At 38.8% G+C, this 24,533-nt stretch overlaps 1 protein-coding gene across 16 annotated transcripts in view; it reads right to left on the minus strand.

Annotated features, from left to right (window-relative positions):
• cadps2 (Ca++-dependent secretion activator 2) overlaps nt 1-24,533 on the minus strand; it is a 115,099-nt gene that overhangs the window by 27,405 nt on the left and 63,161 nt on the right. For all 16 annotated transcript variants that reach the window (XM_047819750.1, XM_047819748.1, XM_047819751.1 and 13 more), the window contains exons 7-13: nt 22,703-22,814; nt 21,448-21,587; nt 18,252-18,318; nt 17,959-18,067; nt 13,897-14,106; nt 10,613-10,740; nt 5,162-5,349 (exon numbers count right to left, since the gene is read on the minus strand). In XM_047819750.1, coding sequence (XP_047675706.1) covers nt 5,162-5,349; nt 10,613-10,740; nt 13,897-14,106; nt 17,959-18,067; nt 18,252-18,318; nt 21,448-21,587; nt 22,703-22,814 — 954 coding nt within the window. The remainder of the gene's footprint in view (nt 1-5,161; nt 5,350-10,612; nt 10,741-13,896; nt 14,107-17,958; nt 18,068-18,251; nt 18,319-21,447; nt 21,588-22,702; nt 22,815-24,533) is intronic.

Here is a 24,533-nt window from a genome sequence, read left to right on the forward strand (position 1 = left end):
GATTATAGTGAGATAAATAAGCAAACTAATCTGCCAATAGAACAAGAAAATGTAAAGGTTAAAAATAGTATAATAGTATAAACCCTCAATTGCTCAGTTGTATTTAAAAAAAGAAAGAAAGAGAGAATTAAAAAAAAGGAAGTCGCTCTGGATAAGGACGTCTGCCATATATTAGAAATGTAAATCTTTCATTTGGTTTCTTAAAATCCTTAAATGGGTAAAATTAGATCATTCTGACTATATTTAAGATATTTTAACTTGCAAAGATGTCATCTTTTTGCAGTGTATAAAAGAACTGATATTCCAAGTCTAAGTAACCAAGTAACCAACAATCATTCTTCATATTTTCAGGACTATAATTTATCTAGCTTGAAACACAGTCCGTTTACCTCGATATGTCTAAAACCTTGCTAGCGAAGTGAGATTTCATTATACATTAAATGTCATGCTTTGATTTAGTTAGTGGACTGCTATGAATAATAACAACTTTGACATCAGCCTAATCAGTTCAGTTTGTATTCAGACACTGGCTGTCAAAATGTCCATATGCTCCTGAGTCATGGTTAGAATAGAATCCTTAAATATAGTTTTCTCCATTTTCAAGTGCTTTAGCACATACTGTACATGTAAAAGAGAAATATATTTCAGAAAAGTTCCTCTAATTCAGAACTATAAAGAAAGTGGCGGTAGGTGAACACACACACACACACACACACACACTCATGTTTACAGTGTGAGTGGGCTGGAGGTGAAGGTGGGAAGAGCGGGTGCACAAGCAAAACTGACATCTATGCATCATAGTCAGGTCTGTAAGACGAGGGGATTAAGAGTGACATGTGAGAAGAAGGACGGCTCGCGATTATCGTCTTGCCTGTCGCTCTCGGATATCTGACATGTCAGTATCGGTCCTCTGATTTTGATCCTGCACACTAACACCTCAACATCTGTATGAACTCTACTCTGTGCCAAGCCTCGCTGAGTCAAGTGTGTTTCTGTCAGCATCAAGCAGACATCAACCCAGTAAGTGTGCCACGAACAAGTCATTCCTGATGTGACTGTCAGTCAATAACAAAGCTTCAGTGCTCTGTGTGTTCTGTGTGTTTGTGGTGTCAGGATGCTGAAACACTTAGGTGTGATACCCATAAGCTCACTGGAATGTCTAATACTCTTCTGCTACCTGCATAAGGATCTAAATTAGATGTGATTCAACCACTGAATTTCACGTTCCTTTTGTTCTGTATTAATGTTTAAATGTCAGTCACAACCGCAAATACTCATTATATGCTTTTAATGAAAAAAAAAGGGCATTATCACAGACTCATAGAATGGATCAACTTGCTAAGAAAATCACCAAATGCATTCAAGTTCAAGTTACAAAGGGAATAATACCATGAATACCCTGCACACATATGTAAAATAGAATAGCTACAGTATGATATCACTGTTAGTCATGGTATATTATTGGACCTCTTCTTCTTCTTTCAGCTTTTCCTGTTAGGGGTCACCAAAACAAATTATCTGTTTCAACCTAACTCTATTCTCAGCATCCTCTACTCTCGCATCAATTACCTTCATGTCCACTTTTAACACATCCATATATCTCCTCTTTGGCCTTCGTCTTGACCTCTTACCTGCAGCTCCATCTCCAACATCCTTCTACCAATATAACCATCTCCCTAATGTGTATATGTCCAAATCATGTCAATGTCAATCCTCTCTGACCTTGTCCCCAAAACAGCCAACCTGAGCTGTCCCTCTGATTTGCTCCTTCCTAATCCTGTATCTCTGCTACCTTCATCTCTGCTTCATGTCTTTTCCTCGCTCATAACACTCTTATTCCACCCATCCAACCTGCCTTTTCGCCTATTCACCTTTTTTCCACGTATATGATTGAACGCTTAATTATTCAAAAAATACTGATTAAGAGAAATGGTAATGCCATTCTCAAATACATTTTTGGATTAAATTAGGTTTACATGGTGAGGAGGTATAACATATAATACTGTAATATATCTACTATTTTAGTCCTTTCTGAATCAGTCAATGTAAATTATTTTACCTGTAAACCTGAATGGACATCCTGGAATAGATTCTGTAGGATTTGCATTTGATCATCATTGACATACTCGTACTGATGCATGGGTTAATTCGTCTCATATGACAATAATAAATGTTTTTTGATTTCTTTAGTTGGCCATCAATCGTTTATTGGTTTTGGCATGGGGATGGAAGGCAGGTGCGGTCATGTGAGCCTTTGATATTAACTAGCTAATTGTCTTAATGTCGTAACAGAAAGCATGATAGTGGAATGCAATACTGTGGTTTGTTTTTCAAGGACTTTTCAAGGACTTGGGACAGATTTCATTTTGACTCGCATTATTGTGGCTTTTGTTTGATTGCACTCTAATAACAATCCTCCTGAAATGCTTAGACTATTGCTTAGCTATGTTTTCCTGTTTGTTTATTAAAAACACACATATCGGTGTCTGCCAAAATGCTGTAAATAAAAAATGAAATATGAACGGCACACAAAACTACTCAAAGATGTGATTTGAATATGACACCAGAAGGAGAAGCAAATTTCTGGGAGTTAGGGACCATGGCAAAAGTGCAGCAAAAAAAAAGAAAAATGTGAAGAAAAAAGTGAATTAGAGCATATAATTAGGACAGAAAATCAAAGCTACCGCAGCTGTAAGCAAGCAAAATACAACAGCAAGAATATTTAGCCTCATATATTCAATTATAAGTGTTTATATAATTGTTACTGAAAGGAAAATAGAAAGAAAGTTTACTTATATATAATAAATATATGAGCGTGGCTGAGTAGATGCTATAATATGTTTAAGAATGGGATTAGCAGGCGATCCATGATATTATAGCTGCTATTGTTCTGTAGCAGTGCAATTTTAGTTTCATGTCATGGTGACTGTACAGTGCTTTAACAATAATATGGGGTTTTTAGGTAGGTGCTTATAAAAAGGGTTAAAAATCGTATTAAAATATCACTTAAAATAACACTCCCATGTCTGTGTTTTATACTCAGATCATTTATCCTGTGCAAATCGATCAGAATTTACACTGCTGTCTTTCTGCAATAATACTCATAGGAGTTACTGTATGTCCAGAGATATTGTATTGTTTTCTTTAGACATGCCTGTGCAAACATTCTGTAATAAATACTTCCATTTTTTCCCACCACCAGCTTGGGTTTTTATAAATGGTGATTAAATACAAACTATACTGTCAAACTGATATTTTCACACAAAGATATGTAACAGGGAAGATTTCAAACCATAATACATCAAACTAAATTTTAAAGAAAGATAAACAAATAAAGATATAAATCCTTCATGAATCTAAAGAATAATAAGCTTGAGGACAGGTGAAACACACAAATAAAGCACAGACGAAATAAGCAAGAGACAAAAAAAGAACATTTAAAAATCCCTGTCAGCGATAGGAATAAGTACTGTATGAAAAGCATCTTAAACGTTATTTTTCACCTCTAGCACAACCACGCTGGACTGCACAGTTCTGGCAAGACATCAATTATTCAAATGAATCAGCAAACTGACAAAAAGCCACTGCTGTCAGTTTTCATTTGTACCTAGCAATTAGTCTGAGAGGCTAATCATAACCACTCTTAATTGTCTAAATTGATGATCAGAGAGTGGCAGCACATACATGCGTATTTAGAGTTGATCGCATGAAATAAGTCAATGTAGGCAGAAAGGAAATAGCTTTAAAGAGGACAATTAACAAGCTAAACACGAATAACTTAAGCTAACAAGTGGACAAGGAGCATTGCTCTTAGCCTCAGGGTCTGTTCATTTTCTTCATTCTCACCTGACTATTTTTTAGGTCCACAGAATAACTGATATCTTCTTGTTAACATAATGTATGAATCCATTAATCCCTTACAAAAAAGTGTGAAAAAGTTTAAATTAATCCAGAATTTTTAAGCGAATTGTTAACTAATGAAATGAACCATGAGGTTGGTATGTAATTTGCTTAACAGGTAGATAATTGAGAGCTGTTAATGTAGCGAGCGGGTAGGATAACGTATTTAATAATGTACTAACGCCATGGTTTTTAGTCTCATCTGAATCCATCACCTCAGTGAACTAAATAAATATATGAAATGAGCAGTAGATATAACCCCGGGGAACAACCAGGAGTAACTACAGTGTAGTTTAATAATTATTTTTTATAATTATTGTAGTTTTAATAATTATTTAATTTTAACAGAAATAGGCAACATACACTTTGGACAAAATTCAGTCATTAACCATGTAAGCAAAGTGCTGCATTATTTTGGACTAAATATCTAAACTTTTTGTTTAGTTTTTAAAGGTGAATAGGCTTTAATATACAAAATAGCAACTATCTCAGTTCTATCGATGACAATAAGTAGATATATTCATTTTAAAATCTCAGTATTTTTCTTTGATACGTAATCAGTTCATTGAGTCAATTTTGAAATTAAGCATGGAAATATAAAAAAAAGCATGTTGTGTAAGTAACAGCATTGAATTCGGTTGGATACTATGAGCTACTTTAGTACAAACTCAATTTACTATGTCTTTTTAAAGAAATATGAAAGCAAGCTTCAGAAAAACAAATCTCAAGGCTATTATGAAATTTCCAAAGGCTGTTTTGTAAACCAAAATATAACTGGATTCAGAGCAGCGTACAGGAGAAAGGAAGGATTTCTGCTATATTTATTTTGTATTCCTGCGAAATTATTTGCAGAAGACAGAAAGGAATGATGAATGCGCTACAGTCTGATTTCACTACAAGTTTAAATAGAAACCATTCTCAGAAGAGAGAAGTTTTTTGTTTTTTTTTTTAAATTTCTTTTTCTTTTAATCTGTACAACTATGTTGGACAAGACAGGAACCTAATTAAAAAAAGCTTCTTCACTATTGTCTATTCAAATTACAGGGAATTCGGTATATTAAAAATAGGTGTTACAATAGCTTATTTCAAAATATAATTAATATATTTCATGGACTAACAGCTTTTCATATCGTACAATGATTTATTTTACAAAGCGTCCTGAAAGCCGAACATCATCGTGAGCCGTATGAGAGGTAAGAGACGGTACAGTGTGATTAGGTGTAGGAGTGAGGTGTAGGAGTGAGGTGTGCTGGTACTGTACCTGTTCCCATGGATGTGAGAGGCGCAGAAGGCGTAGCTGTAATGGAGGAGGGTGGGGTCCACTAGCGCATTGTTCTCTGAGAAATCCATCAGGTCCTTCAGGTAACAGAGGTGGCGCTGGCAGCCTCTTACACCATAACGAGCACAGTACTCATCCAAAACAAACACCTGGCCTGGGCTGAACCATCCCTACACATCCAGAAGAAACAAATCTCATTAAAGAATGTGTACATTTCTAATCTCATGTGAACTATTCTACAAATTCTACTAACAAATACTAAGTAATTGTTTACTTTGTATAATCACGCAAATCTAAAAATAAAACGGATAAAGAGTCTGACTGGGTTTCTCTACATCACCGCTTGTTCACTGGCTTTTACTTCAGGATTTAGACCTATTTACAGTCCAACAGGAAACAGCTTGGTCTAGGACTGTGTTGAAATCCTATTCCTCAGAAACTGACCTTCTGAGATACAGGAAATTGAATATGCATCATTTTTACAGTCCGCTTATTTTTCAAACCCATCGCTAAACACAGCTTACAATGAAGAAAAAAAACACCCTATCTATTTCCAACATTTTAACTAACAAGTGAGACCAAGGTTAAGCGCAAACAATTCATTCATAGGCAGAAAAGTCAACATAATGCGGGCGGGTGAAGCACGCTGAGAGGTTCCTGTTGCATTCATTAGCTCATTCATCCTTCGCATAATAACTAAATTAGGCATGAATCTTACAAAGTTAATTAACATGCCTTCTCCGTAGGAACATTAACAAATTAGCACTTTGAGGGGGCCGCTCGCCTACGACAGTGACGAAGGCTGGGAGTCGTGAGGACGGAGCTGTGGCGCGGAAGCGTGCGGGAGACCAGCAGGCTCGAAGCGGCCCCCTTTTTGACCTCGCAGCCTGCAAACGAGGATGGAGTGATCATTACGGTTAAAGATGGAGAGATGAGGATCGCGGTTCAGAGGCCACACAGACCTGACACATACGGAGTGGATTTTGACGTGCCTTTCTATCCCTTATATCTGCTTTTACCTTTCAACACTTGCTTTCTCAGCATGCAGCTCTCTCTTCATTTAAAAGGAGCTTTACTGTAGTTTATTTTGGTCCATTCGCCTACTAAAATAAAAGATTATGACAAGAAGTGCTGGGATCATTTACCTTCCATATATGTGCTACTGCTTATTTATTAATGGGTGACTTTATATCTGTTTACAACTATGTAATGACATCAATAAAGAAATGTGTCATCCTTTTACTTAACTCTCTCTCTCTTTTTCTATTGATCTCTTTCTCCCCACTTTGTCACTATGTCTGTCTCTCAGCCTGTCTCTTCCCTAGATCTATTAATATCGCACCACTAAGAGATGCAGCATAATGGCCCAGTGCCGAGCAGAGTGCCACAAGATGTTCCACCGTGACAAACAGATGGCCTGCTCGTGTCTTGGCTCCGACCGCTCAATTACCACTAGCGATTGACTGAGACGGCACTCGCGTCGTCCTAACGAGCACGCACAGTCTGGCTCCTACTGCTGCTCATAGTCTGAAAGAGCAGAAAAATCTCCTCACACACAGAAAGAAACAGGCAATTCACATTCAACGCTATCTGTGTGCGGAGAGTCGGACTGCTTTTACAGTGCAATAAAGCAGCTTCAATTTGGAAGTAACAAAATAACATATAAAATAGCATTATAGTTCATGTTAAATGTGTGCATGTTCACTGCGCCTGTAAATTCACTTTGGTTTTTCTTCTCATCTTTGTAGTATATTTAACAGGCAGCTGAGACACAGAGAACACAAACAATATGGGAGAAATTTCAAAAGGAAAAGCTGGTGATCCAAACCTTACATCACTGCACCATGAGGCATTAGCGTATAAAAGCACTCTGAATCTAGATCAGACACTGTACAGCCAGAACAATAGTAACACAACCAAGGAGATTTAAATGACAGAAAACCCTCAAAACTAGTAGCATATGCAGTGCTACTGCAGTTCATTTTCCCTTTCATTAATTTGCTTTATTATTTTCTCCTAATGATTTTGCCTAATTAGTGGAAAACAAACATGCTTGTCATACCCCACATACTCACGCAGGAAAGGCTGTGTTATTCTTACAATACAAAACTAGTTGGAGTTTGGGCTTTTGCTCTAGCTCAAAATCATCCAAAAGCATCATTTCTGAAGGACCTGACAAATTTCAGCAGCTTCTATTGTATCATCTACTTTTGTTTTAAACACTTCATGGACTTAAATGGTCTCAGTCTTGCCTCAGTTTAATGCTAACCGCAGCAAAAAGACTAAAAATTAAGTTATTGTTACACAAATTTCATTTTAGCAGGAAAAATGCAGAATATTTGTGAATGTAAAAAACAAAGATTGTGTGTAACGTTTTACAAAGTACTTATAGTGTGCCACACATTTAAGCCTTCTTCTAAATTGTGTATTTAAAATACCCTGAATAGTCACAATAATCGTCAGCGTTAAGCGTGTCGTAGATTCAAGGCCTCCAGCTGACAAGATATCAGCCTGAGGTAAAGAGTTCATTAATAAAGGTATAATTTCTCAACAGATGCATGTTTGTGAGGTGATGTGAGTGTGTGTGTGTGTGTTTTATATTGAGCGATGATTAGGGGTGGAGAGTGAAGTGGATACGTGCAATTACATTAGGACTGAACATGACTGGACCCTACTGCTTCTCATTTGCTGTTATAATCACATCTGGTATCATACCTTCATCATAGACGTGATAAGGCAGCAGCCAGGCTTTTTGTATTCACACACAACTTGACAATTTTAAAGCCTGTCAACTCTTTTTCATAATGACTGCAACTGTTTTTCTGTTCTTTATTGGGCTGGGTGCGACTATATTTAGTAAAGTTGACAGCACTGAAGTACCTGTCAGAGCTTGCCATCTGCTTATGTAAGCTCCTCTTTTACACCAACTACAGACTCTACAGCTGAGGCCAAATGTCTACCTTAACTGAAGATATTCGATCTCAGTTTTTCACAACTGCGCACATTTTATGTTACCATAGATTTCTATCGGCAAGTCACTTATATCGTCTACTTTGCTGCCGTAAGGATCATTTTAAGACAATAGATTAGAGACCGGTATTTATTTCAGCGTTAATTTCAGCTTTAATTAAACATTTCAAAATTCCAATGGTTGAAAATTTTTACAAACACTGAGTTGTCTGTCTCTTTAATAAATATATCTTTATTCTATAAGGAATCTGGAAGATTCCAGAAAATGAGGAAATAAAATTAGAAGCCTAATTAGGAGTTAATGGAAGTGCACCTGAGGCTGTAAAAGGGCCTGCTGTTAGAGACAGTATCTATTTGCCCTTGATATCATGACATTAACCAAGCAGCTCAGTCTTAAAAGAATACAATCTTTGGACCTCAACAAGCCTGCTTCCTCCTTAGGGGCAATTTCTAAACAATAGACAGTACCATAAACTAGAACCATATATATACACATAATTGTATGCAAACTCTTTGTGTTTAGGATTATGTATGTTTTTTCAAGCCAGCTAAATTTCTTGCTAAATTTTCTACAAAATTTCCAGCTAAATTTTCTACACAAGTATATGAACATGTCCTACTGTAGGTTCCTAGGTAAGATGATCAATTGGCTTCTGTACTTATGACATGCCCTGGCTGAGGACAGCCAGCATACGGTAACTACCAGCGGCTGATAGTACAACAACAAATGATCTGCCAATGCTAAGAGACCTAATTTTGTACTAAAAGACTAGTCCTGTGTTTTGAATGCTGTGATTGTATCATCCTTTCATAAATAAGTAAATAAACGGAGCAGATATGTTGGCACAGGAGGAGGTCTTGCTGCATCACAACTCCAGGGTCTGGTTTGATCCTGAGCTTGGGGGTGGAGTTTCTGTGCATGTTCTCCCCATGTGGCTTTCTTCTGGCTTCACCAGTTTCCTCCCACCTCCCAAACACAGGTCAGTAGGTGAACTGTAAAGCAGCTATAAAATGTGAATAAACAAGTGAATGATATTTAATTTAAAGCCAAGACATACTTTTCTTTAGCAGGAAGCACTCTGCATCACTGTAAACACAAAACGAGAGATTCATAGGCCACGTCTCTTAACTGTGAGCATCGCTGTTGTGCACATAAGTAAGTGGCAGTTTCTAGTAGTCGTATACAATGATTTGATATTTAAAACACTGAGACTTCAGTGCTCACTGTACTCAAAGGTCAACCATCGAGTTGAGTGGCTGTTTATACAGAAGCTTACTTTATTCTCATTATACCTTATTAGCCTCTGACATTTTAGTACAGTACATATAGTACTGTAAATGATTAGCTATACAATAAAGACACACACAAGCACTTGCAAATGTGCAAATACACACAGACACACACAGATACATTCACATGCACACAAACATGAGCACATACTGACAGTGACACACACACAGACATGCACAAACACACAGATGTCCTTCTCCCAGGAAGCTTGTGAACAACACCACATTCGTCTGGCTTTTGTGGCTCTGTGATTTTAACTGCCCATTTTGCCATCCACTGAAGTTCGAACAAAAGGCTTTGGAGCATTGAGAAACCGCTGAGCAAAGACTTGTACAAACACAGGTACAATAAGAACAAAAGCAGAAGCTGGTCACATATATTTGTAGAATAACAGAAATACAATTTGCTAAATGTGTCCGATTTCTCACAGAAATCCGGATATTTCAACAGAAAACCCAAACATTCTTCCCTTCCTAAATTACATTTCTACCACCTCATGAGCAGTGTTTACTGACAAGTAAACGGGACTATTTGCAGGACTCTATCATTCCCGTCTAGCTTCTCATACATATAAGCATTGGAAGTCACAGCACGGTTCTTTTCTTCACCCTGCCGAGGAGCGCGGAGCAGCACGATGGGTTTCCTTTTTGTGGTGTATTGATTGGAACCGTTTATACTCCTCTTGAGCGTGAGCTCTCACTTAGCCTGGAGGGCCACATCCCTCCCCTGTGGACATTTAAACCCCCACCCCAACCCACACACACACACACACACACACACACACACACACACACACACTGCATTACCCACTGTTTGAGCTCTAGAACACTGCTGTTTGATGTCTTTGGCATCAGTCATGTGAAAATGAAAATCAAGCAATCTAATATCAGATCCTATATCAGACATCATTTCAGCATGTACTACTGCCGATTTAGTCTTTGACTCGCCCCCATTCTCTTCCTTGTCCTTTGCGTATCGGTGGATTTACTATATGAAAAGACCTGGATCTCTACATTATGCTCTAAACACACAAAAAAATAAACTTAATATAGTTTAACTTCAATATAATTCAAAGCTTGAAATCCTCCTAGCAGGGTTTTGTGTACACAGCTCCCACTCTTCTCTCACATCCAAACAACACAAACACAAACAAACAGATATGTTGAGCTCACCAGGCAGGAGAAAGAGTCGTTCATGCGGTGGAGGAGTGTGTGTTTCTGCAGCATTTGGAAGAGGCTGGCGTGATCGAAGCTGCAGGGAACAGCAGAGATGAGCTCCTCGACTCCTGCCCTCTCCAAACCTGAGCCACAAAAATACACTCATTTCAGCCTGCATAAAAACCAACGACTTGACAAACCTCAGGCCGACAAATGTGATTTGTACGAGCAAATAAAATGTAGCTACTGATATATATATATATATATATAAAACAAAGGTAACAAAATACATCATTTCAAAACATATATGGAAAATATATAAAGGCCAATGAGTAACAGGCTTGTCATGCTTTCTCCAGCTCCAGTATGTGTAGCGGTGCAACTGATTTCTGTGTCTATATGGGCAGGAGCAAAAAACAGAGCTCACACTTTAGAATGCTCTGTAAAGAACACAAATCTGTCTTTGGTTGCATTGGCATCACTGTCTCCCTTTATTTGCATGTCACTTCTTTTGGCCAAAGCTACTCTGTGACAGCCAGTTTATCTGCTTCAGCAGTAAACATTTGACACATACAGCCCTCCTCAGACATGTGGGGCCCATCATCTGACAGCAGTCCCCTACTTGAGCACAACGTGATTTTCAACAAAGCAGCTGATAAAAACGATGCACACGCTAACAAAGAATCCTTCGGCTGAGTGAACTATGACTGCAATTCATTTTCAAAAGGCAGAAACATGCAATCAATTTCCACCACTTTTTTGATTATTCTTCTCTCGTGAGCTTAACTGTGGCACCGGTAAAAGAACAAGATGGCCTGAACCGCACGGTCATGGCAGCTTAAATCCGCACGGACCTCAGACACGGTTAGCCAGAATCTCAACCTTGAATGAGGCATTACACCTTTGTGTAGGTTTGATAAATATGTTCGTTTGCATGAGAGAGCGTGTGAGTGATTACCATCTGTCTCTACACATGCCAATTTGCACTCACGTTTCATAAATAAAGAACAAGCAGATGACAAGCGCTTTACAGCGAAGAAAGAAAATGACACACATGGGCGATGTGAAGGGTTTGGGGTCAGGGCAGTGTATGTGTGTGTGTGTGTGTGTGTGTGTGTGTGTGTGTGTGTGTGTATACGGCTGTGGGAGTTTTTTTTATTGAAGAAAAAAAAAAAAAGGAGGAGGGAGCACTAAAAGTGTGCTCAAGTTCATTTCCACTCCTTTCACTGCATTTGTCACATGCATCCTGAAAACCGGCTAATGGGAGACCCATCAAAAGCCTAACACTTGCTGCCGGCAGTCTAAGAGTGTGCATATGCGGAGTGAGGTCTTCACTCCACAACACCCACAAAAGACCAAGGCTTTTGAGACACATCTTCAGACGCCTGCATGGCCAGCGGCACCTTTGTGAGCCGGGCATTAGTGATCGCTTTTATTAACGCTGCCATTTTTGGCATGCCGATGACTTTGTGGATGCTTGTATGGACAGAGAAAAGCGCTGTGTATGTGCCCAGAAGCGCTGTGGGCATCTGTTAGTCCCCCCCTGACCAAAACAACACTAGACAACAAGTGCAATTCTCCAATTGACTCGCAAACACTTCTGTCCTGGCCCAGAAAAAGGGTCCGCCTCTCCATTGTCCCACACGCTTTAATTCCGATATAGGTCATATTACTTTCATTACTATCGGAGCATCAACTGCTTCGTGTCACTTGGTGGAAAACGGGGACAGAAACGATTGTTGGGCAGGGGGCAGAAAGAAAACAAGGAAGAGATTAAAGAACAGAGACAAAAGGAGATATAGATTCAATGCAGTAATAGAGAATAGGGAAGCTTCGTATTGATCTGAGAGGCGCGAGCCTGACAGATTCAGTTCGACTGAAGAATCATATTGATCTGTGTCAACCTTAACTTACAGCTATTATCTGTAGACAAGGAGAGGAGGAGGAGGACGGGGGCCGTCGTCTCTAATCAGAGCTGAAGAGCGGAGGCATGATGCCCAGTACAGCAAAGAGAAAACGGCTCCCGTTTCTGTCTTCATGGCAGCGGTCACATTCATGTGACGTGAGCCACCAAGGTGGACATGAGCTTCATGACAGATATTAACACAGAGTAGAACTGAAATCACAGGTACGGCCCCGCCCGTCACTTCAGCCAGAGCAGCTCGACTTTGACAGACAGATGTGGACAGACAGGACGGCTGCGCTCTACTTGGATAATATGGCCTGTATGGACACGTATACATACGCACACCGTGAAATGTAATCCTAAACTCTGTGACTCATCTGTGCCATGAGATGAGAGGTCCACACTGGTCACCTAGGAGACTAAAGCAAATGGACAGCGCTGACAGTGATGAACGCTCTCAGACACAACAATAATACAGATAATATTTCAGAAAAAAGAAAGTCTCGGGAAGGGAACATCAAGAAGTGTCGGCATGATCGTTCATCACATTTCAACATTTATAGAGGTCTACTTACTGTATATGCATACTATATACGTGTGCGTAGCATATAGCTTTCTCAAAGAGAAAAAAATCTGCTAATAAGCAACAAGCCTACCCCATCTGATCTAAGAATATCAAAACGTCGGCCATCTTTTAAAACCGACTTTATCCTTGTACAGTATGTAAATTCCATCAGGGAACCGCACTGCACTGGCCTTCGATGTTCAAACCATGTTCAAATTCATGTGACTGAAAAAAAAAAAAAAAAAAAAAACGAAAAAAAAAAACCCTAAAACTCTTTGGCTTGCATAAAGTGACACAAACGATTGCAGAAGGAAAAAAATTGTATGAGGTCCAGCATGATGTGCGAAACAAGGAGGAGGAGGGCCTTGAAGATTTGAGAATCTTTGAAAGTGGAGCGCTCGTCCTCACATGCCTAAAAAGTCACCGTAAGTCACAAAGTGTTTTATTTTATTCTGACAACTGTCCAAAATTTCAGTCAGCATTGGATACAGTTGAAGTCTCTGCCTGTTTTGGTGACAAAACTAAAAGGAAGGTCAAATAAAGTGCAAGCAAAATGTTGACCAGCACTTAACTATGAAAAGGACTGTTCTGGTCTTTGTAAGAAAAGTTATTAAAATAAATAAATAAATAAGTTGTTTTAGTAGAAAACTATAGCAGATTATGGAAGTTGTATTTGAGTAAGTGATTAGCAGAATTGACATAACTCACAAATTCTGAAAAGGTGCTTTTAGGCGATAGACGAGTTCCATTAATGTGAATAAGGAATCAGAGTAAATGTGAACTCAGTATGAGATAAATGTTACACGTGTTAAAGAGGTTATAACCTACTGAGTAATGAAGCAGGGGCATCTTTCTGGATATTCCCCCCTCTGCAGTTGTGCTGCTGGTTCTGAGCAGGAGGTACTGGTTTGTAGGACTGGCCTGTGGCACGGTACATCGCCTGAACCCACAGCGACCGATCTTGTTCATCATTCGTGGCGAAAACCACCAAATCCCCTTCTTTGACTGCACTAAAAAAGGCTTGTCCTCCCTGAAGACCTAGAAAAAACATATTTACTCATTAGGGCTGAAGGAATCCTGGTCAGCATCTTCAAAAATCTGATAAACCCTACAAGGTTTATATTTACTTTGTGCTACTCAAGGAAAAATTAATAATGCATTTAAAAGATAAATACAGAAGTACAGCCTTGCTAAGTTAATCAGTTTATAAGTCTTTCTTCCAAACGAAGGACAAACATTGCCTTAGGAAGCATTTCAAATTTTGGACAAGGTAGACTTCATCCATGTTTTTGGCTGTTGAGGGTGTGGACGGTTTTTAAATGATTCCTTTTCTTTCCAAAAGGTCCTGATTATTCAGATGAGAATGGAACTAAACTGTCTTTCATACTGTTTTTCTTTTTAACCACTTAGTCAATGATGTCTACAGAATACTTGAACTTATAATGTTGTGTCAGAAATATTTGTCGGAGAGGGATAAACCCGACTGTGAAACATACAGGAACAGTGTCACTTACCTTGCACTTAATGTTCAAACTGAATTTTTGCAACGCGTGACAAAGGGAATTGCACATACTGTCAAATTCAACACACCGTGTTTTAAAATAAGTGTCATGTACATTCATTGCATATTGTAAATGATTCAATGTAATTTACAATACATCCTTGCTATATCCAAGCTATATCCTTGCATAACGATCTGCTCTCCCCTTCAGCCACAGCTCACAACCTTGGGGTAACTATGGACAATCAACTGTCCTTTTCCTCTCATGTTGCTAATGTAACTCGCTTACTGTATGTCGGTTTCTTCTCTACAACATTAGAAGGATTTGGCCATTTTTGTCCACACAGGCTGCTCAGGTACTTGTTCAGTCTCTTGTCATTTCTAGACTGGATTACTGCAATGCACTGCTGGCAGGTCTACCTATGAACGCAATCCGTCCTCTGCAAGTGATCCAAAATGCAGCTGCACGGCTTGGTTTCAACCTGCCAAAGTTACCGTATACCACCCCGCTGCTGCGATCCCTCCACTGGCTTCCGGTAGCTGCGTGCATCAGATTCAAAACCCTGATGCTGGCCTACAAAGCCAAAAACGGACCAGCTCCCTCTTACCTCAAAGCCCTCATCATTCCTCGCACTGCACCCCGCAACCTCCGATGTACCAGCACTGCTCGACTGGTTCCACCATCTCTCAGGGTAAGAGGCAAGTATACTACAAGACTCTTCTCTGTTCTGACACCAAGGTGGTGGAATGAACTTCCCCTAGAAATCCGGACAGCTGAGTCACTGGCATTCTTCAAACGGCGGTTGAAGACCTACTTATTAAAATACAACCTTTTGACACTTTTTCATTGTAACTTTGAACAAATGTTTTAAACTCATGGTATCTTAAGTATGTAACCTAGTGAACCAGCATTAATGTATTCAATGTTAGAGATTTAAGCACTTATGTACATCGCTCTGGATAAGGGCATCTGCCAAATGCTGTAAATGTAAATGTACAATATGCAATGCAATTTACAATATGCAATGAAATGTTACATTTTATCCTACATCAGCAACCCAAATTTGGATTGTCTACATAGTTTGCACAGTTTAAGACAATTGCACAATTACCTGCCGAGTGCTGAGTGTCCAACAAGTTCCAGACTGTACAGTTTTTTATTTTATTAAAGTAAGCAGAGTGATTAAAGTGGTGACAATGCACAGAAAGCAGCACAATAAGTGTACTCGTTATAAGGCATGAAACTAGACACAAAGTCGTGGCCTAATGGTTAGAGAGTCTGACGCCTAACCCTAAGGTTGTGGGTTCGAGTCTCGGGCCGGCCACGACTGAGGTGCCCTTAAGCTAGGCATCGAACCCCCCAACTGCTCTCCGGGCACCGCAGCATAAATGGCTGCCCACTGCTCCGGCTGTGTGTTCACGGTGTGTGTGTGTGTTCACTGCTGTGTGTGTGCACTTTGTGGATGGGTTAAATGCTGAGAACAAATTCTGAGTATGGGTCACCGTACTTAGCTGTATGTCATTTTCACGATTGAAGTGAAGACTATCAGCATTTATTCAAGTTTTTCTTCAAACCTTTAGCAATTATAGCCATTTATTATCTCGTCCCTCCATTTTCACGTGCTGAAATGAGATTAGACACTTGACTGATAAAGCAGTTTCATGGTCAAGTCTGGCCTGTTCCAGGAAATAAAAGGTCTGGAGTTGATTCTAGGTGTTGAATTTGTGTTTGTGAAGGAGGACAACATTAGGCTGACAAGGCTAAACAGACCTACTGTATAGAGACAGCAGAAACTTTAGGAATGAACAAATCAATTTGGTATGTTCTTAAAAAGAAGGAATGTACTGGTGAGCTCAGCAGCACCGAAAAGGCCTACACCTTCAATCAGAGTTGTTTGTCCAGCACATGCCACAAATACTCCATCCCAATGAGATTTAGGGTATTTGGAGGCCAGCTGACCATCTCGAACTCTTTGACTATTCCTCAAATCTTTTCTGAACGATGTTTGCAGTGTCGCAGGGTGCATAATTCTAATGAAAGATTCCTCTACCCTTAAGGAATACCGCGGCATGAAGGGTTGTACTTAATCCACAACAATGTTTATGTAGGTGGTACGTGTCAATTTTATCAGCAAAATCACAGTGGGATTAAAAATCACTTTTTAAAGAGTATCTTTGCCAAGCAAGGCAGCAGCACGTTCACAGGACCTAAGGTTTCCCAGCAGAACATCACCCAGAGCGTCACACACTGCCTCCGCCGGTTTGCCTTATTCTCATAGCGTGTCCTGGTGCCATCTCTTCCCCAGCTGAGTGACGCACACGCACCCGGCCATCCACATGATGTAAAAGAAAACGTGATTCATGAATCTAGGCCACCTTCTTGTATTGCTCCATGAAAGTGCTCATTGAAAGAGTTTTCAGAAGTGGTCAGGGGGCAGCATGGAAACTCTGACTGGTCTGTAGTTATCTGCCCTTTCTATCACAGCTAGCATTAACTGTAGCTCTTCGGTGGGATCAGACCAGAATGGCTAGCCTTTGTTTCCCACGCATATGGTTCTAACCACTGCACATCAGGCACATCGTACAAGACCTGTTGTTTTAGAGAAGTTTAACCATCACAATTTGTCAAAGTCACTCAGATTCGTTGCCATGTTTTCCTGCTTCACATCAACTTCGAGAACGGACAGTTCACTTGCTGCCAAACAGATCATAAATCTCGCCACTTGACGGGTGTCACTGTGTCAATATATTCAGTTATTTATGTCAGATATCAGTGGTTTTAATGTTATGCCATATACAGTATAGTACCTACTGTATGGTTTATTAAGTATTAAACAATGAGCAAAAATAGTGTTTCCTCAATTCATTCCTGCCATAACAAGAACTAGTAATGGCGTTGGAGATTTCGTTAATGTTACGTGTCTCACCACTGCAGAGGAGAAATCCTACAATCTGATGATACTGTATTGCTCGACAATAAGACCAAGTTAGACGTCTGCCAGTTTCTCCTCTTTGTGTGTTGTATTATCGAGCACATTCGTCCAAAATATTCTGTTTCTCTCCAAAAAGTGTTTATTTCGTTTTAAGACCAATAAAATAGTTGAATTTTTTTTTTTACGATACTGGATACTGGAATTTAACCAAAAAAGATCTGTAATACAGCAAGAATAAAAAAGGACGGTGCATAGACAACAGTTTGAGAACAGTCAAATTATCAAATTATCCAAACTGTAATGTTTCACAGGCGGATTTAATTAAACTTTAATTAGAACTAGACACTGTAATTAGAATGAGGACTTATTTACAGACTCATTATGCTAGAACATGGAAGCAATCAGTGTTTATACTCAATACAGGGAAAGTTAAAGATGAGAGAAGTACAAGCTCACCAGGCTGTGGATCAGAATAATCTACTGTATATCCATCCAGCTGCATCAGTTCATGTGGCTCGGATTTTTTCTCTCTGTAGCTGCACATGGCGAAAGTGTACTGGCTGACCTGAAACAGGCAGCAACGTTCGTTGACAAAGTCGTCTCATTCAAAAAGAAATGAAGAGCAAATTTAAAAATCCATTTTAGAAAATAATAATAAAAAAAAATAGAAAACTGCACTGATGGTGTCTTTACTGGTCTGCTGAATAAATACATTTTAAGGACTTTCACTCAGTTCGTCGTGAACTTACCTGAACAAGAACACAGTATCGTCTCTTCCATCGTTTCCACACTCTCTGCCCTAATGCATAGAGGTACCTGGAGAAAATACGTAAAAAAATATATATACGTACTGTGTATACAAATTAAACCATACAATTTAGAATAATAAAAAAAAAAACTTTAAAGTTTTAGTCATATAAATACAGAGATTTTAAAGCCTTCAGTGAAATGAAATAATTTCATAGCAAGAGATGCCTTGTAAAGGACACTTGAGGCTGGAGAATGTCCAGTGAAAAAAGAATGCATCCACTTGTAAAAATGATTTTCTGTTCAACTCTTTTATACAGTCATGGACCTATTGAGGTGTTATCAGTATGGAGCCATGACGGCTGAGAAGTCCATCTGCACCTGTACCTGTTATAGCACTTCTCTTAGTTCTGCCATCAAGTCAAACCGTTTCTTAGAAAAACGACAAAATCAGGCAACAGCGTTGTAGAAAAAAAAAGTAAACAGACATGAGGTCTAATTAGAGCAAGTGGGCTAAAGATCTGTGCTTGGTGGCTCGGCTCACACCGGTTAAATAAAAAAAACAAGTGATACACCGAAGTAACTATTGCTTTATGTATTGTTTTAAGAAATTTGTTATTAAGCTATGGCAAACTACTACAGAGTGGGTTAGGGTGGCAAAGCAATATCACACAAAAGCACATCCAAATTCTTCCATGTGGAAAAAGTGTCAAAGGGATCAAGATGTACAGCTAATCTATATACATGCCTTCAGCGCCATCAAGTGGACAAACCCCATAACCACAGCTGATCAGTCTGTGAGAAATCCGGTCTGATTTATTTACTGATTTATTTATTTTATTTTTTTTACTCGATAAAACGCTTGTAACATTATTTGAAACAAAACCAGCTCAATCAAAGCTGTAATAAAAAAATAATCATCATTGCACCAGTTTCTGTAAGTGTAATGTGTTAATAACGCAAATACTAGAAGGGGATAAAAATAAATGTAAAGAATAAATATAATGGTCTTTTCTGGTCTTAGGAATTTCTGGCTAGTGAGAATTCTCAAGCAGTCATGCCTCCACATTCCATTAAAAGTAAGGTATGGACAGAGATAAAGTCCTGATCTATGCGCTTTCTCCTCTTTATTGACAGATAAAATGGCATAGCTATTAGAAAGAAATGAGTGGAAAAAGAGAAAAACCTTGTGAGTGAGCCTGAGAGAGTGATGGAGGGAGAGAAACAGACAGACAGACAAACAAAAGCGAGAGAAGCCTGAAGCTGGCAACTCTCCCGTTCTAAGCTGTGGAGGGGTCGTGCTGCCAAACTCAATAGTTCTTCAGTCTCTTCACTGCTCAACAGATGGCTGCTTTTAATAGGGGGCATTCAACCTGAAAATCCCTTTTCAATGCACCTCTTTTTTTTCCTTTATGTAAGTCCTCAGGTGTGCGTGCATGTGTGCAAGTAAGCATTTAGTGACCCAGAGTAAAGCTGTAACTGTCAATCTGCCTGCTACATATCTAAAATGATATAGTGGCAGCAAAAGGAAAAAAAAAAAAAAAAAGTCAATCATTTATGTAGATCTCAAGCATCGTGAAGGACCTGAAATGGCATTGGTAGCAATCGGGCTTTTTTGAGCTATTGCATAAAAGAAAATAACATCTAGCACGAGTCAAGTGCAGCTGTAGAGTTTTTGCACACACTGCCCAGCAGCAGGCAGCCTTTTCATGTGCTTTATAAATGTGTCACGAGTTCAGGGAAACAGGTGACAGATCAATGTCTGTCTATTGGTTGCTATACTTACAGCAAAATTTTTTTTTTTTTTTTTTTTTTTTAGATTTATGGATGGCAATCACATAACGTTTTATATACAGCAGTATTTCTCTCCTGTCAAACAAACCAATATCAATATCAAACAAACCATACTTTAATACCTGAAATGTTCACCTTAAGACCTACATTTATTAGAGTCGAGATATGCCATCGCAAAATGTGTGTTTGTTTGTATGCTCTGGTTATAAATGTGAATATCCTCCAGAAGCGAAGGTCCGAGATGGCTTTAAAACCACTTGTGGGGTCAGGTATAAAAAGGTAATGACAGACTGAAGAGGCTTCTGCTAATTAGCACAGGTCTCTCAGGGAGCAGCTCTATAGTGAGAGCCGACTGGAGCGCCTCCATAATTAACAGGCTGATGGCAAAGGCCTGCCTGTCTCACCCTTTACAATAGCCCTGCTATATGATGGCCAGGGGAACTGCCTTCATCTACTCCTATGAGTATTTATTAGCAGTTTGGTTAGTATTAGTAAGAATAAGTGAGAGCAACATTATTGCATTATGAAGTTTGTCACTGATTAACCAACAGAAGCAATATGAGCACTCTGGCGACTTTATTGTGGCTCAGGGATGCTGGACCTTCTGCTGTTTCTTCTTCAGTTTTGCATTTCCATGTATTCCTTTCCATGAAGTGAATCCTCTACAAATAAACATAGAGCTCCTGAACAAACGGGAGCTTTAGTTTTTCTAGTCAGTATTATTTCTTTTGCCAATTTGATCATATATCATATATCTTATAACACGCTTCCAAAATGACAGGAGAAATACTAAAAACAAAGTATGTGACTATACCAATCACAGAGACGTTCTGCTGCCCTCATGTGGAAAAAAGAACCAAATCAAATAGAAGCCATATAAACTTTTTCACAAATATTGGACCAAGCAACAACTAGACATCATGCGCCAAAAATGTTTTTTCTTTATGCCACAGTATAAGCACAGTAGAAGCACTTATAGGAAAGCCACATGAACTGGAAAAGGTTTTCACAGTATCACAGTATTTTGAAAAGACAGACTACAATTGGGTGGTTTTCATTTTTTTTTTTTCAAGTTTTCAATTTTCCTTGTTGGTCAGTTTGGGGATTTAAATGACTCAAAATATCTATAAAGCCTATTTATGAAAAATGTATGTTATACAGTGCAGCTTATTTGCTATCAAAATGTTACTTTAATGACTAAATGTATATTTATAACAGAAAAAATATTAAATAAATATAGTTTTGGAGTAAATGGAGAATCACCACCGACTGTTTCCGTGTCTGGTTCATCACTGTAATACCTGAGCATATCTTTTATTGTAACCTTTATTCGTCTCCAGTGAACCCAATAGCTCCAAGTAACTGATTACTCCCATCACTGTTCTCATTAAGAGGATGACCTACCCACTGTGCTTCATGTTTGGCGGTTTGTCCATACGCACAGCCAGTTTAATCTTCAGGTCTGAATCCTGGCTGTTTTTGGGGATAACCATCTTATGCAGTTCTGCGCTTTTGGGCCCATTTGTTGTAGGGTTCAGTACCACCTGGTTAGAAAGAGAAACCATGAGGAAAAGAACAACCTTGACTTAAGCATGTTTAAAAGTTGATAAAAGGGCCAAAATATGGATTGTGAGGTGAATAATAAAGACAGGAAGAAAAAAAAGAATACAGAGATTCACTAAAGAGAGGACAAAGTAGATAAAAGAGGAGCAGATGCATATTGAGGGTCTCTAATGGGAGTCTCCATCTGTTACCCTGGGAGCCTAGCTTTCTTTCATGAAGCACACACACACGCACGAACACACACACACACACACACACACACACACGTGCACACGCACACACACAAGCATGATAAACTTGGCCAACAACTAGTAGTTTATGTGATATGGGATGAGAAGTTAACATCCACATCCAAATGTTAGCAGGAAATTAATTGCTGTTACTTTATTAGTTGATGTTATTTTTATTTCAGCTATTTTGGTTGTTTATCTCCTGTTGTGTTCATTTCCATTATTAACCGATTTAAGATCATTAACAGGACATGACAGAGTAAAGTTAGCTCTCTTTTCTCTCCTCAGTGAAGTTGCAAAATGCTTTTGTCATAAAGAGAGCGCAGAGCGCTAATACGACGAGCTGGATGTAGTAGAAGGAGAACTCACAAATCTTCACCATTATATCGAGTGCCCTAATTGTAATTACAAATCCGTGACATGGGACACTGAACAGTTGGTATGTATTTTCTCTATTTCATTATAAAATGAGTATCAAAGCTAGGTGCAGGTTGCACAACCAAAATTGGATTTTTATGCTTCAATCATATACAAGAATATAAAGGACATGAAGCAGCACATGAATTTGAAATCGATTGCTGCTGATGCTTCTCTGATGCCGCCGGTGGGTATTTTAGTTAAGAGGGAACTGAATAAAGCATTACATGATGCTACATGGGGTGCTACAGAGAATGCCGGATGGGATGCCTCCTCTAAATCATGAGTGTCATACTCAATCCACAGCTCAACCGAGACTCCATACACAAAATCCAGCTGGGGAAGACTTTACTACAAACTGACTCAGGTGTGGTAACGGAGGTAACCAGTTTAACTCTGCAGGACTGGATCACACTCTTCTCTAACTGAACCTGATGGATGAGTCTTACCCTGCCCAGCTCTTTATCCTCCAAAGCCAGGACCCCTGTGCTCTCAGTAAACAGTTTCACTTTGACCACTGGTAGTGGGTGGGTTGTTGTGAAGTCTCCTTGTGTGCCCCATCTGCAGACAAACACAATATCAGGTATTCATGAACAGATGCTCATATGGTGTCGGTAAAAAAAAAACCTGTACCTATGCGCTGATTAATGATTGGTGGAGTGTCAGCAGTCATTTATGTGGACATTTGGTCAAACTATACGGAATAAAATCACTTGCCTTACTGGCACCTCTCTTCTTGTCCCCTGAAAAGGTTTTGACCCTGTTTTGATATTTCTGTATTGACATTGTCTTTTTACAAAGTGAATAAAGAGTATAGAGTATTCAAAACAAAAGTTTAGGGATGCTTCTGCTGCCAGTAAGTCATAGTTCTGCTTATATCTAATGCGTAAGCCTGAAATACCCTTAACAATAAATGAAATAATGAAAGATTCAGGTAAGTAGAAGTAAAGGTTCGTCTGATGGTTATACCGATGATTCCATATACAAACATTAGACCAGCTGTTCCTGAGATACTGTACAGCACTAATAAGACTCTAGGATGGACCGATGGACAGACAACTCAAATCACAAACCCAGTGGCAGAGGCATTAAAACCCCGTCATGAGACCACAAACAAAATAGGGATTATTTATGCTTGCGTTTGCGTTCTCAAATCTACCGGTGAGAAAGAATGATTTCATTTTCAGTAACAGCTTGCCTCTCACAGCAGTACCTGCTTTAAAATTATATCAGAGTTATATACTATTTCACTCATCATAAAAGATTGTTTTCATATTATTGCTGTCGCTAAAAGAGAGAGAGAGAAAGAATGAGAAAGAGAGAGAGAGAGAGAGAGAGAGAGAGAGAGAGAGAGAGAAGAAGTGTGTGTTGGTGAGTTATTGACTGTTTATTGCTGCTAAAGAACTGTTTAAAATGGTGCCATTCATTTACACAGGAAACTGGGAAATCACGAGCAAGCTGTTGTTCTATAATAATAATAATAATAATAATAATAATAATAATAATAATAATAATAATAAAACACTGCAGTGTGCTGTGCAGTTACAGGAAAAAACTGTAAAAGTGAGCCGCTAATAACGGGTGCTGGATGTAGCAGATGCAGAACTCATAAGTCCTGTTTGCTCTCAAATTTTCATTACTAATCCCATTACATGTAGCGATCTAATCATAATTGTAAATCCGTTGCACGAGACGATAAACATTTTTCCCCATGCTGGTATAAATATATATAACTTCATAGTATAATAAAGAGGTGCGTATATCTTTGTATATACTGTATAATTTATTTTCAGTCATAATCTACATTAAAGTGTTTTAAAAGCTTTCATTGGATTTTGATGCTTCAAACATGTGCAAGAGTGGAATCATGAGCAAGCTGTTGTTCTATAAGAGCAATGAAGCACTCAGCGGTGTGCTGTGCAGTTACAGGAAAAAAACAAAGGAAAAACTTTGTCCCTGCATCTTAACACACTGTTGGTTATTTTTCTACAGCTGTAGAGTTTTGTATTCATTTCAGAGAAAAAATTCAAATTTATTTTTTTAGCGCTTTTAACAATCGACATTGTCTCAAAGCAGCTTTGTAGAACATAAACATAATACAAAAGGTTAATATAAAGATTAATATAATACAAAAATAGATACATCACACTACTGAACTCTACACTACACTGCTACTGTAGATCACTACAAAACAATCAAAACTAAACATCTATCTATCTATCTATCTATCTATCTATCTATCTATCTATCTATCTATCTATCTATCTATCTATCTATCTA

Source organism: Tachysurus fulvidraco, chromosome 10 (genome assembly GCF_022655615.1).
Source record: "Tachysurus fulvidraco isolate hzauxx_2018 chromosome 10, HZAU_PFXX_2.0, whole genome shotgun sequence".
Lineage (NCBI taxonomy): Eukaryota > Metazoa > Chordata > Actinopteri > Siluriformes > Bagridae > Tachysurus > Tachysurus fulvidraco.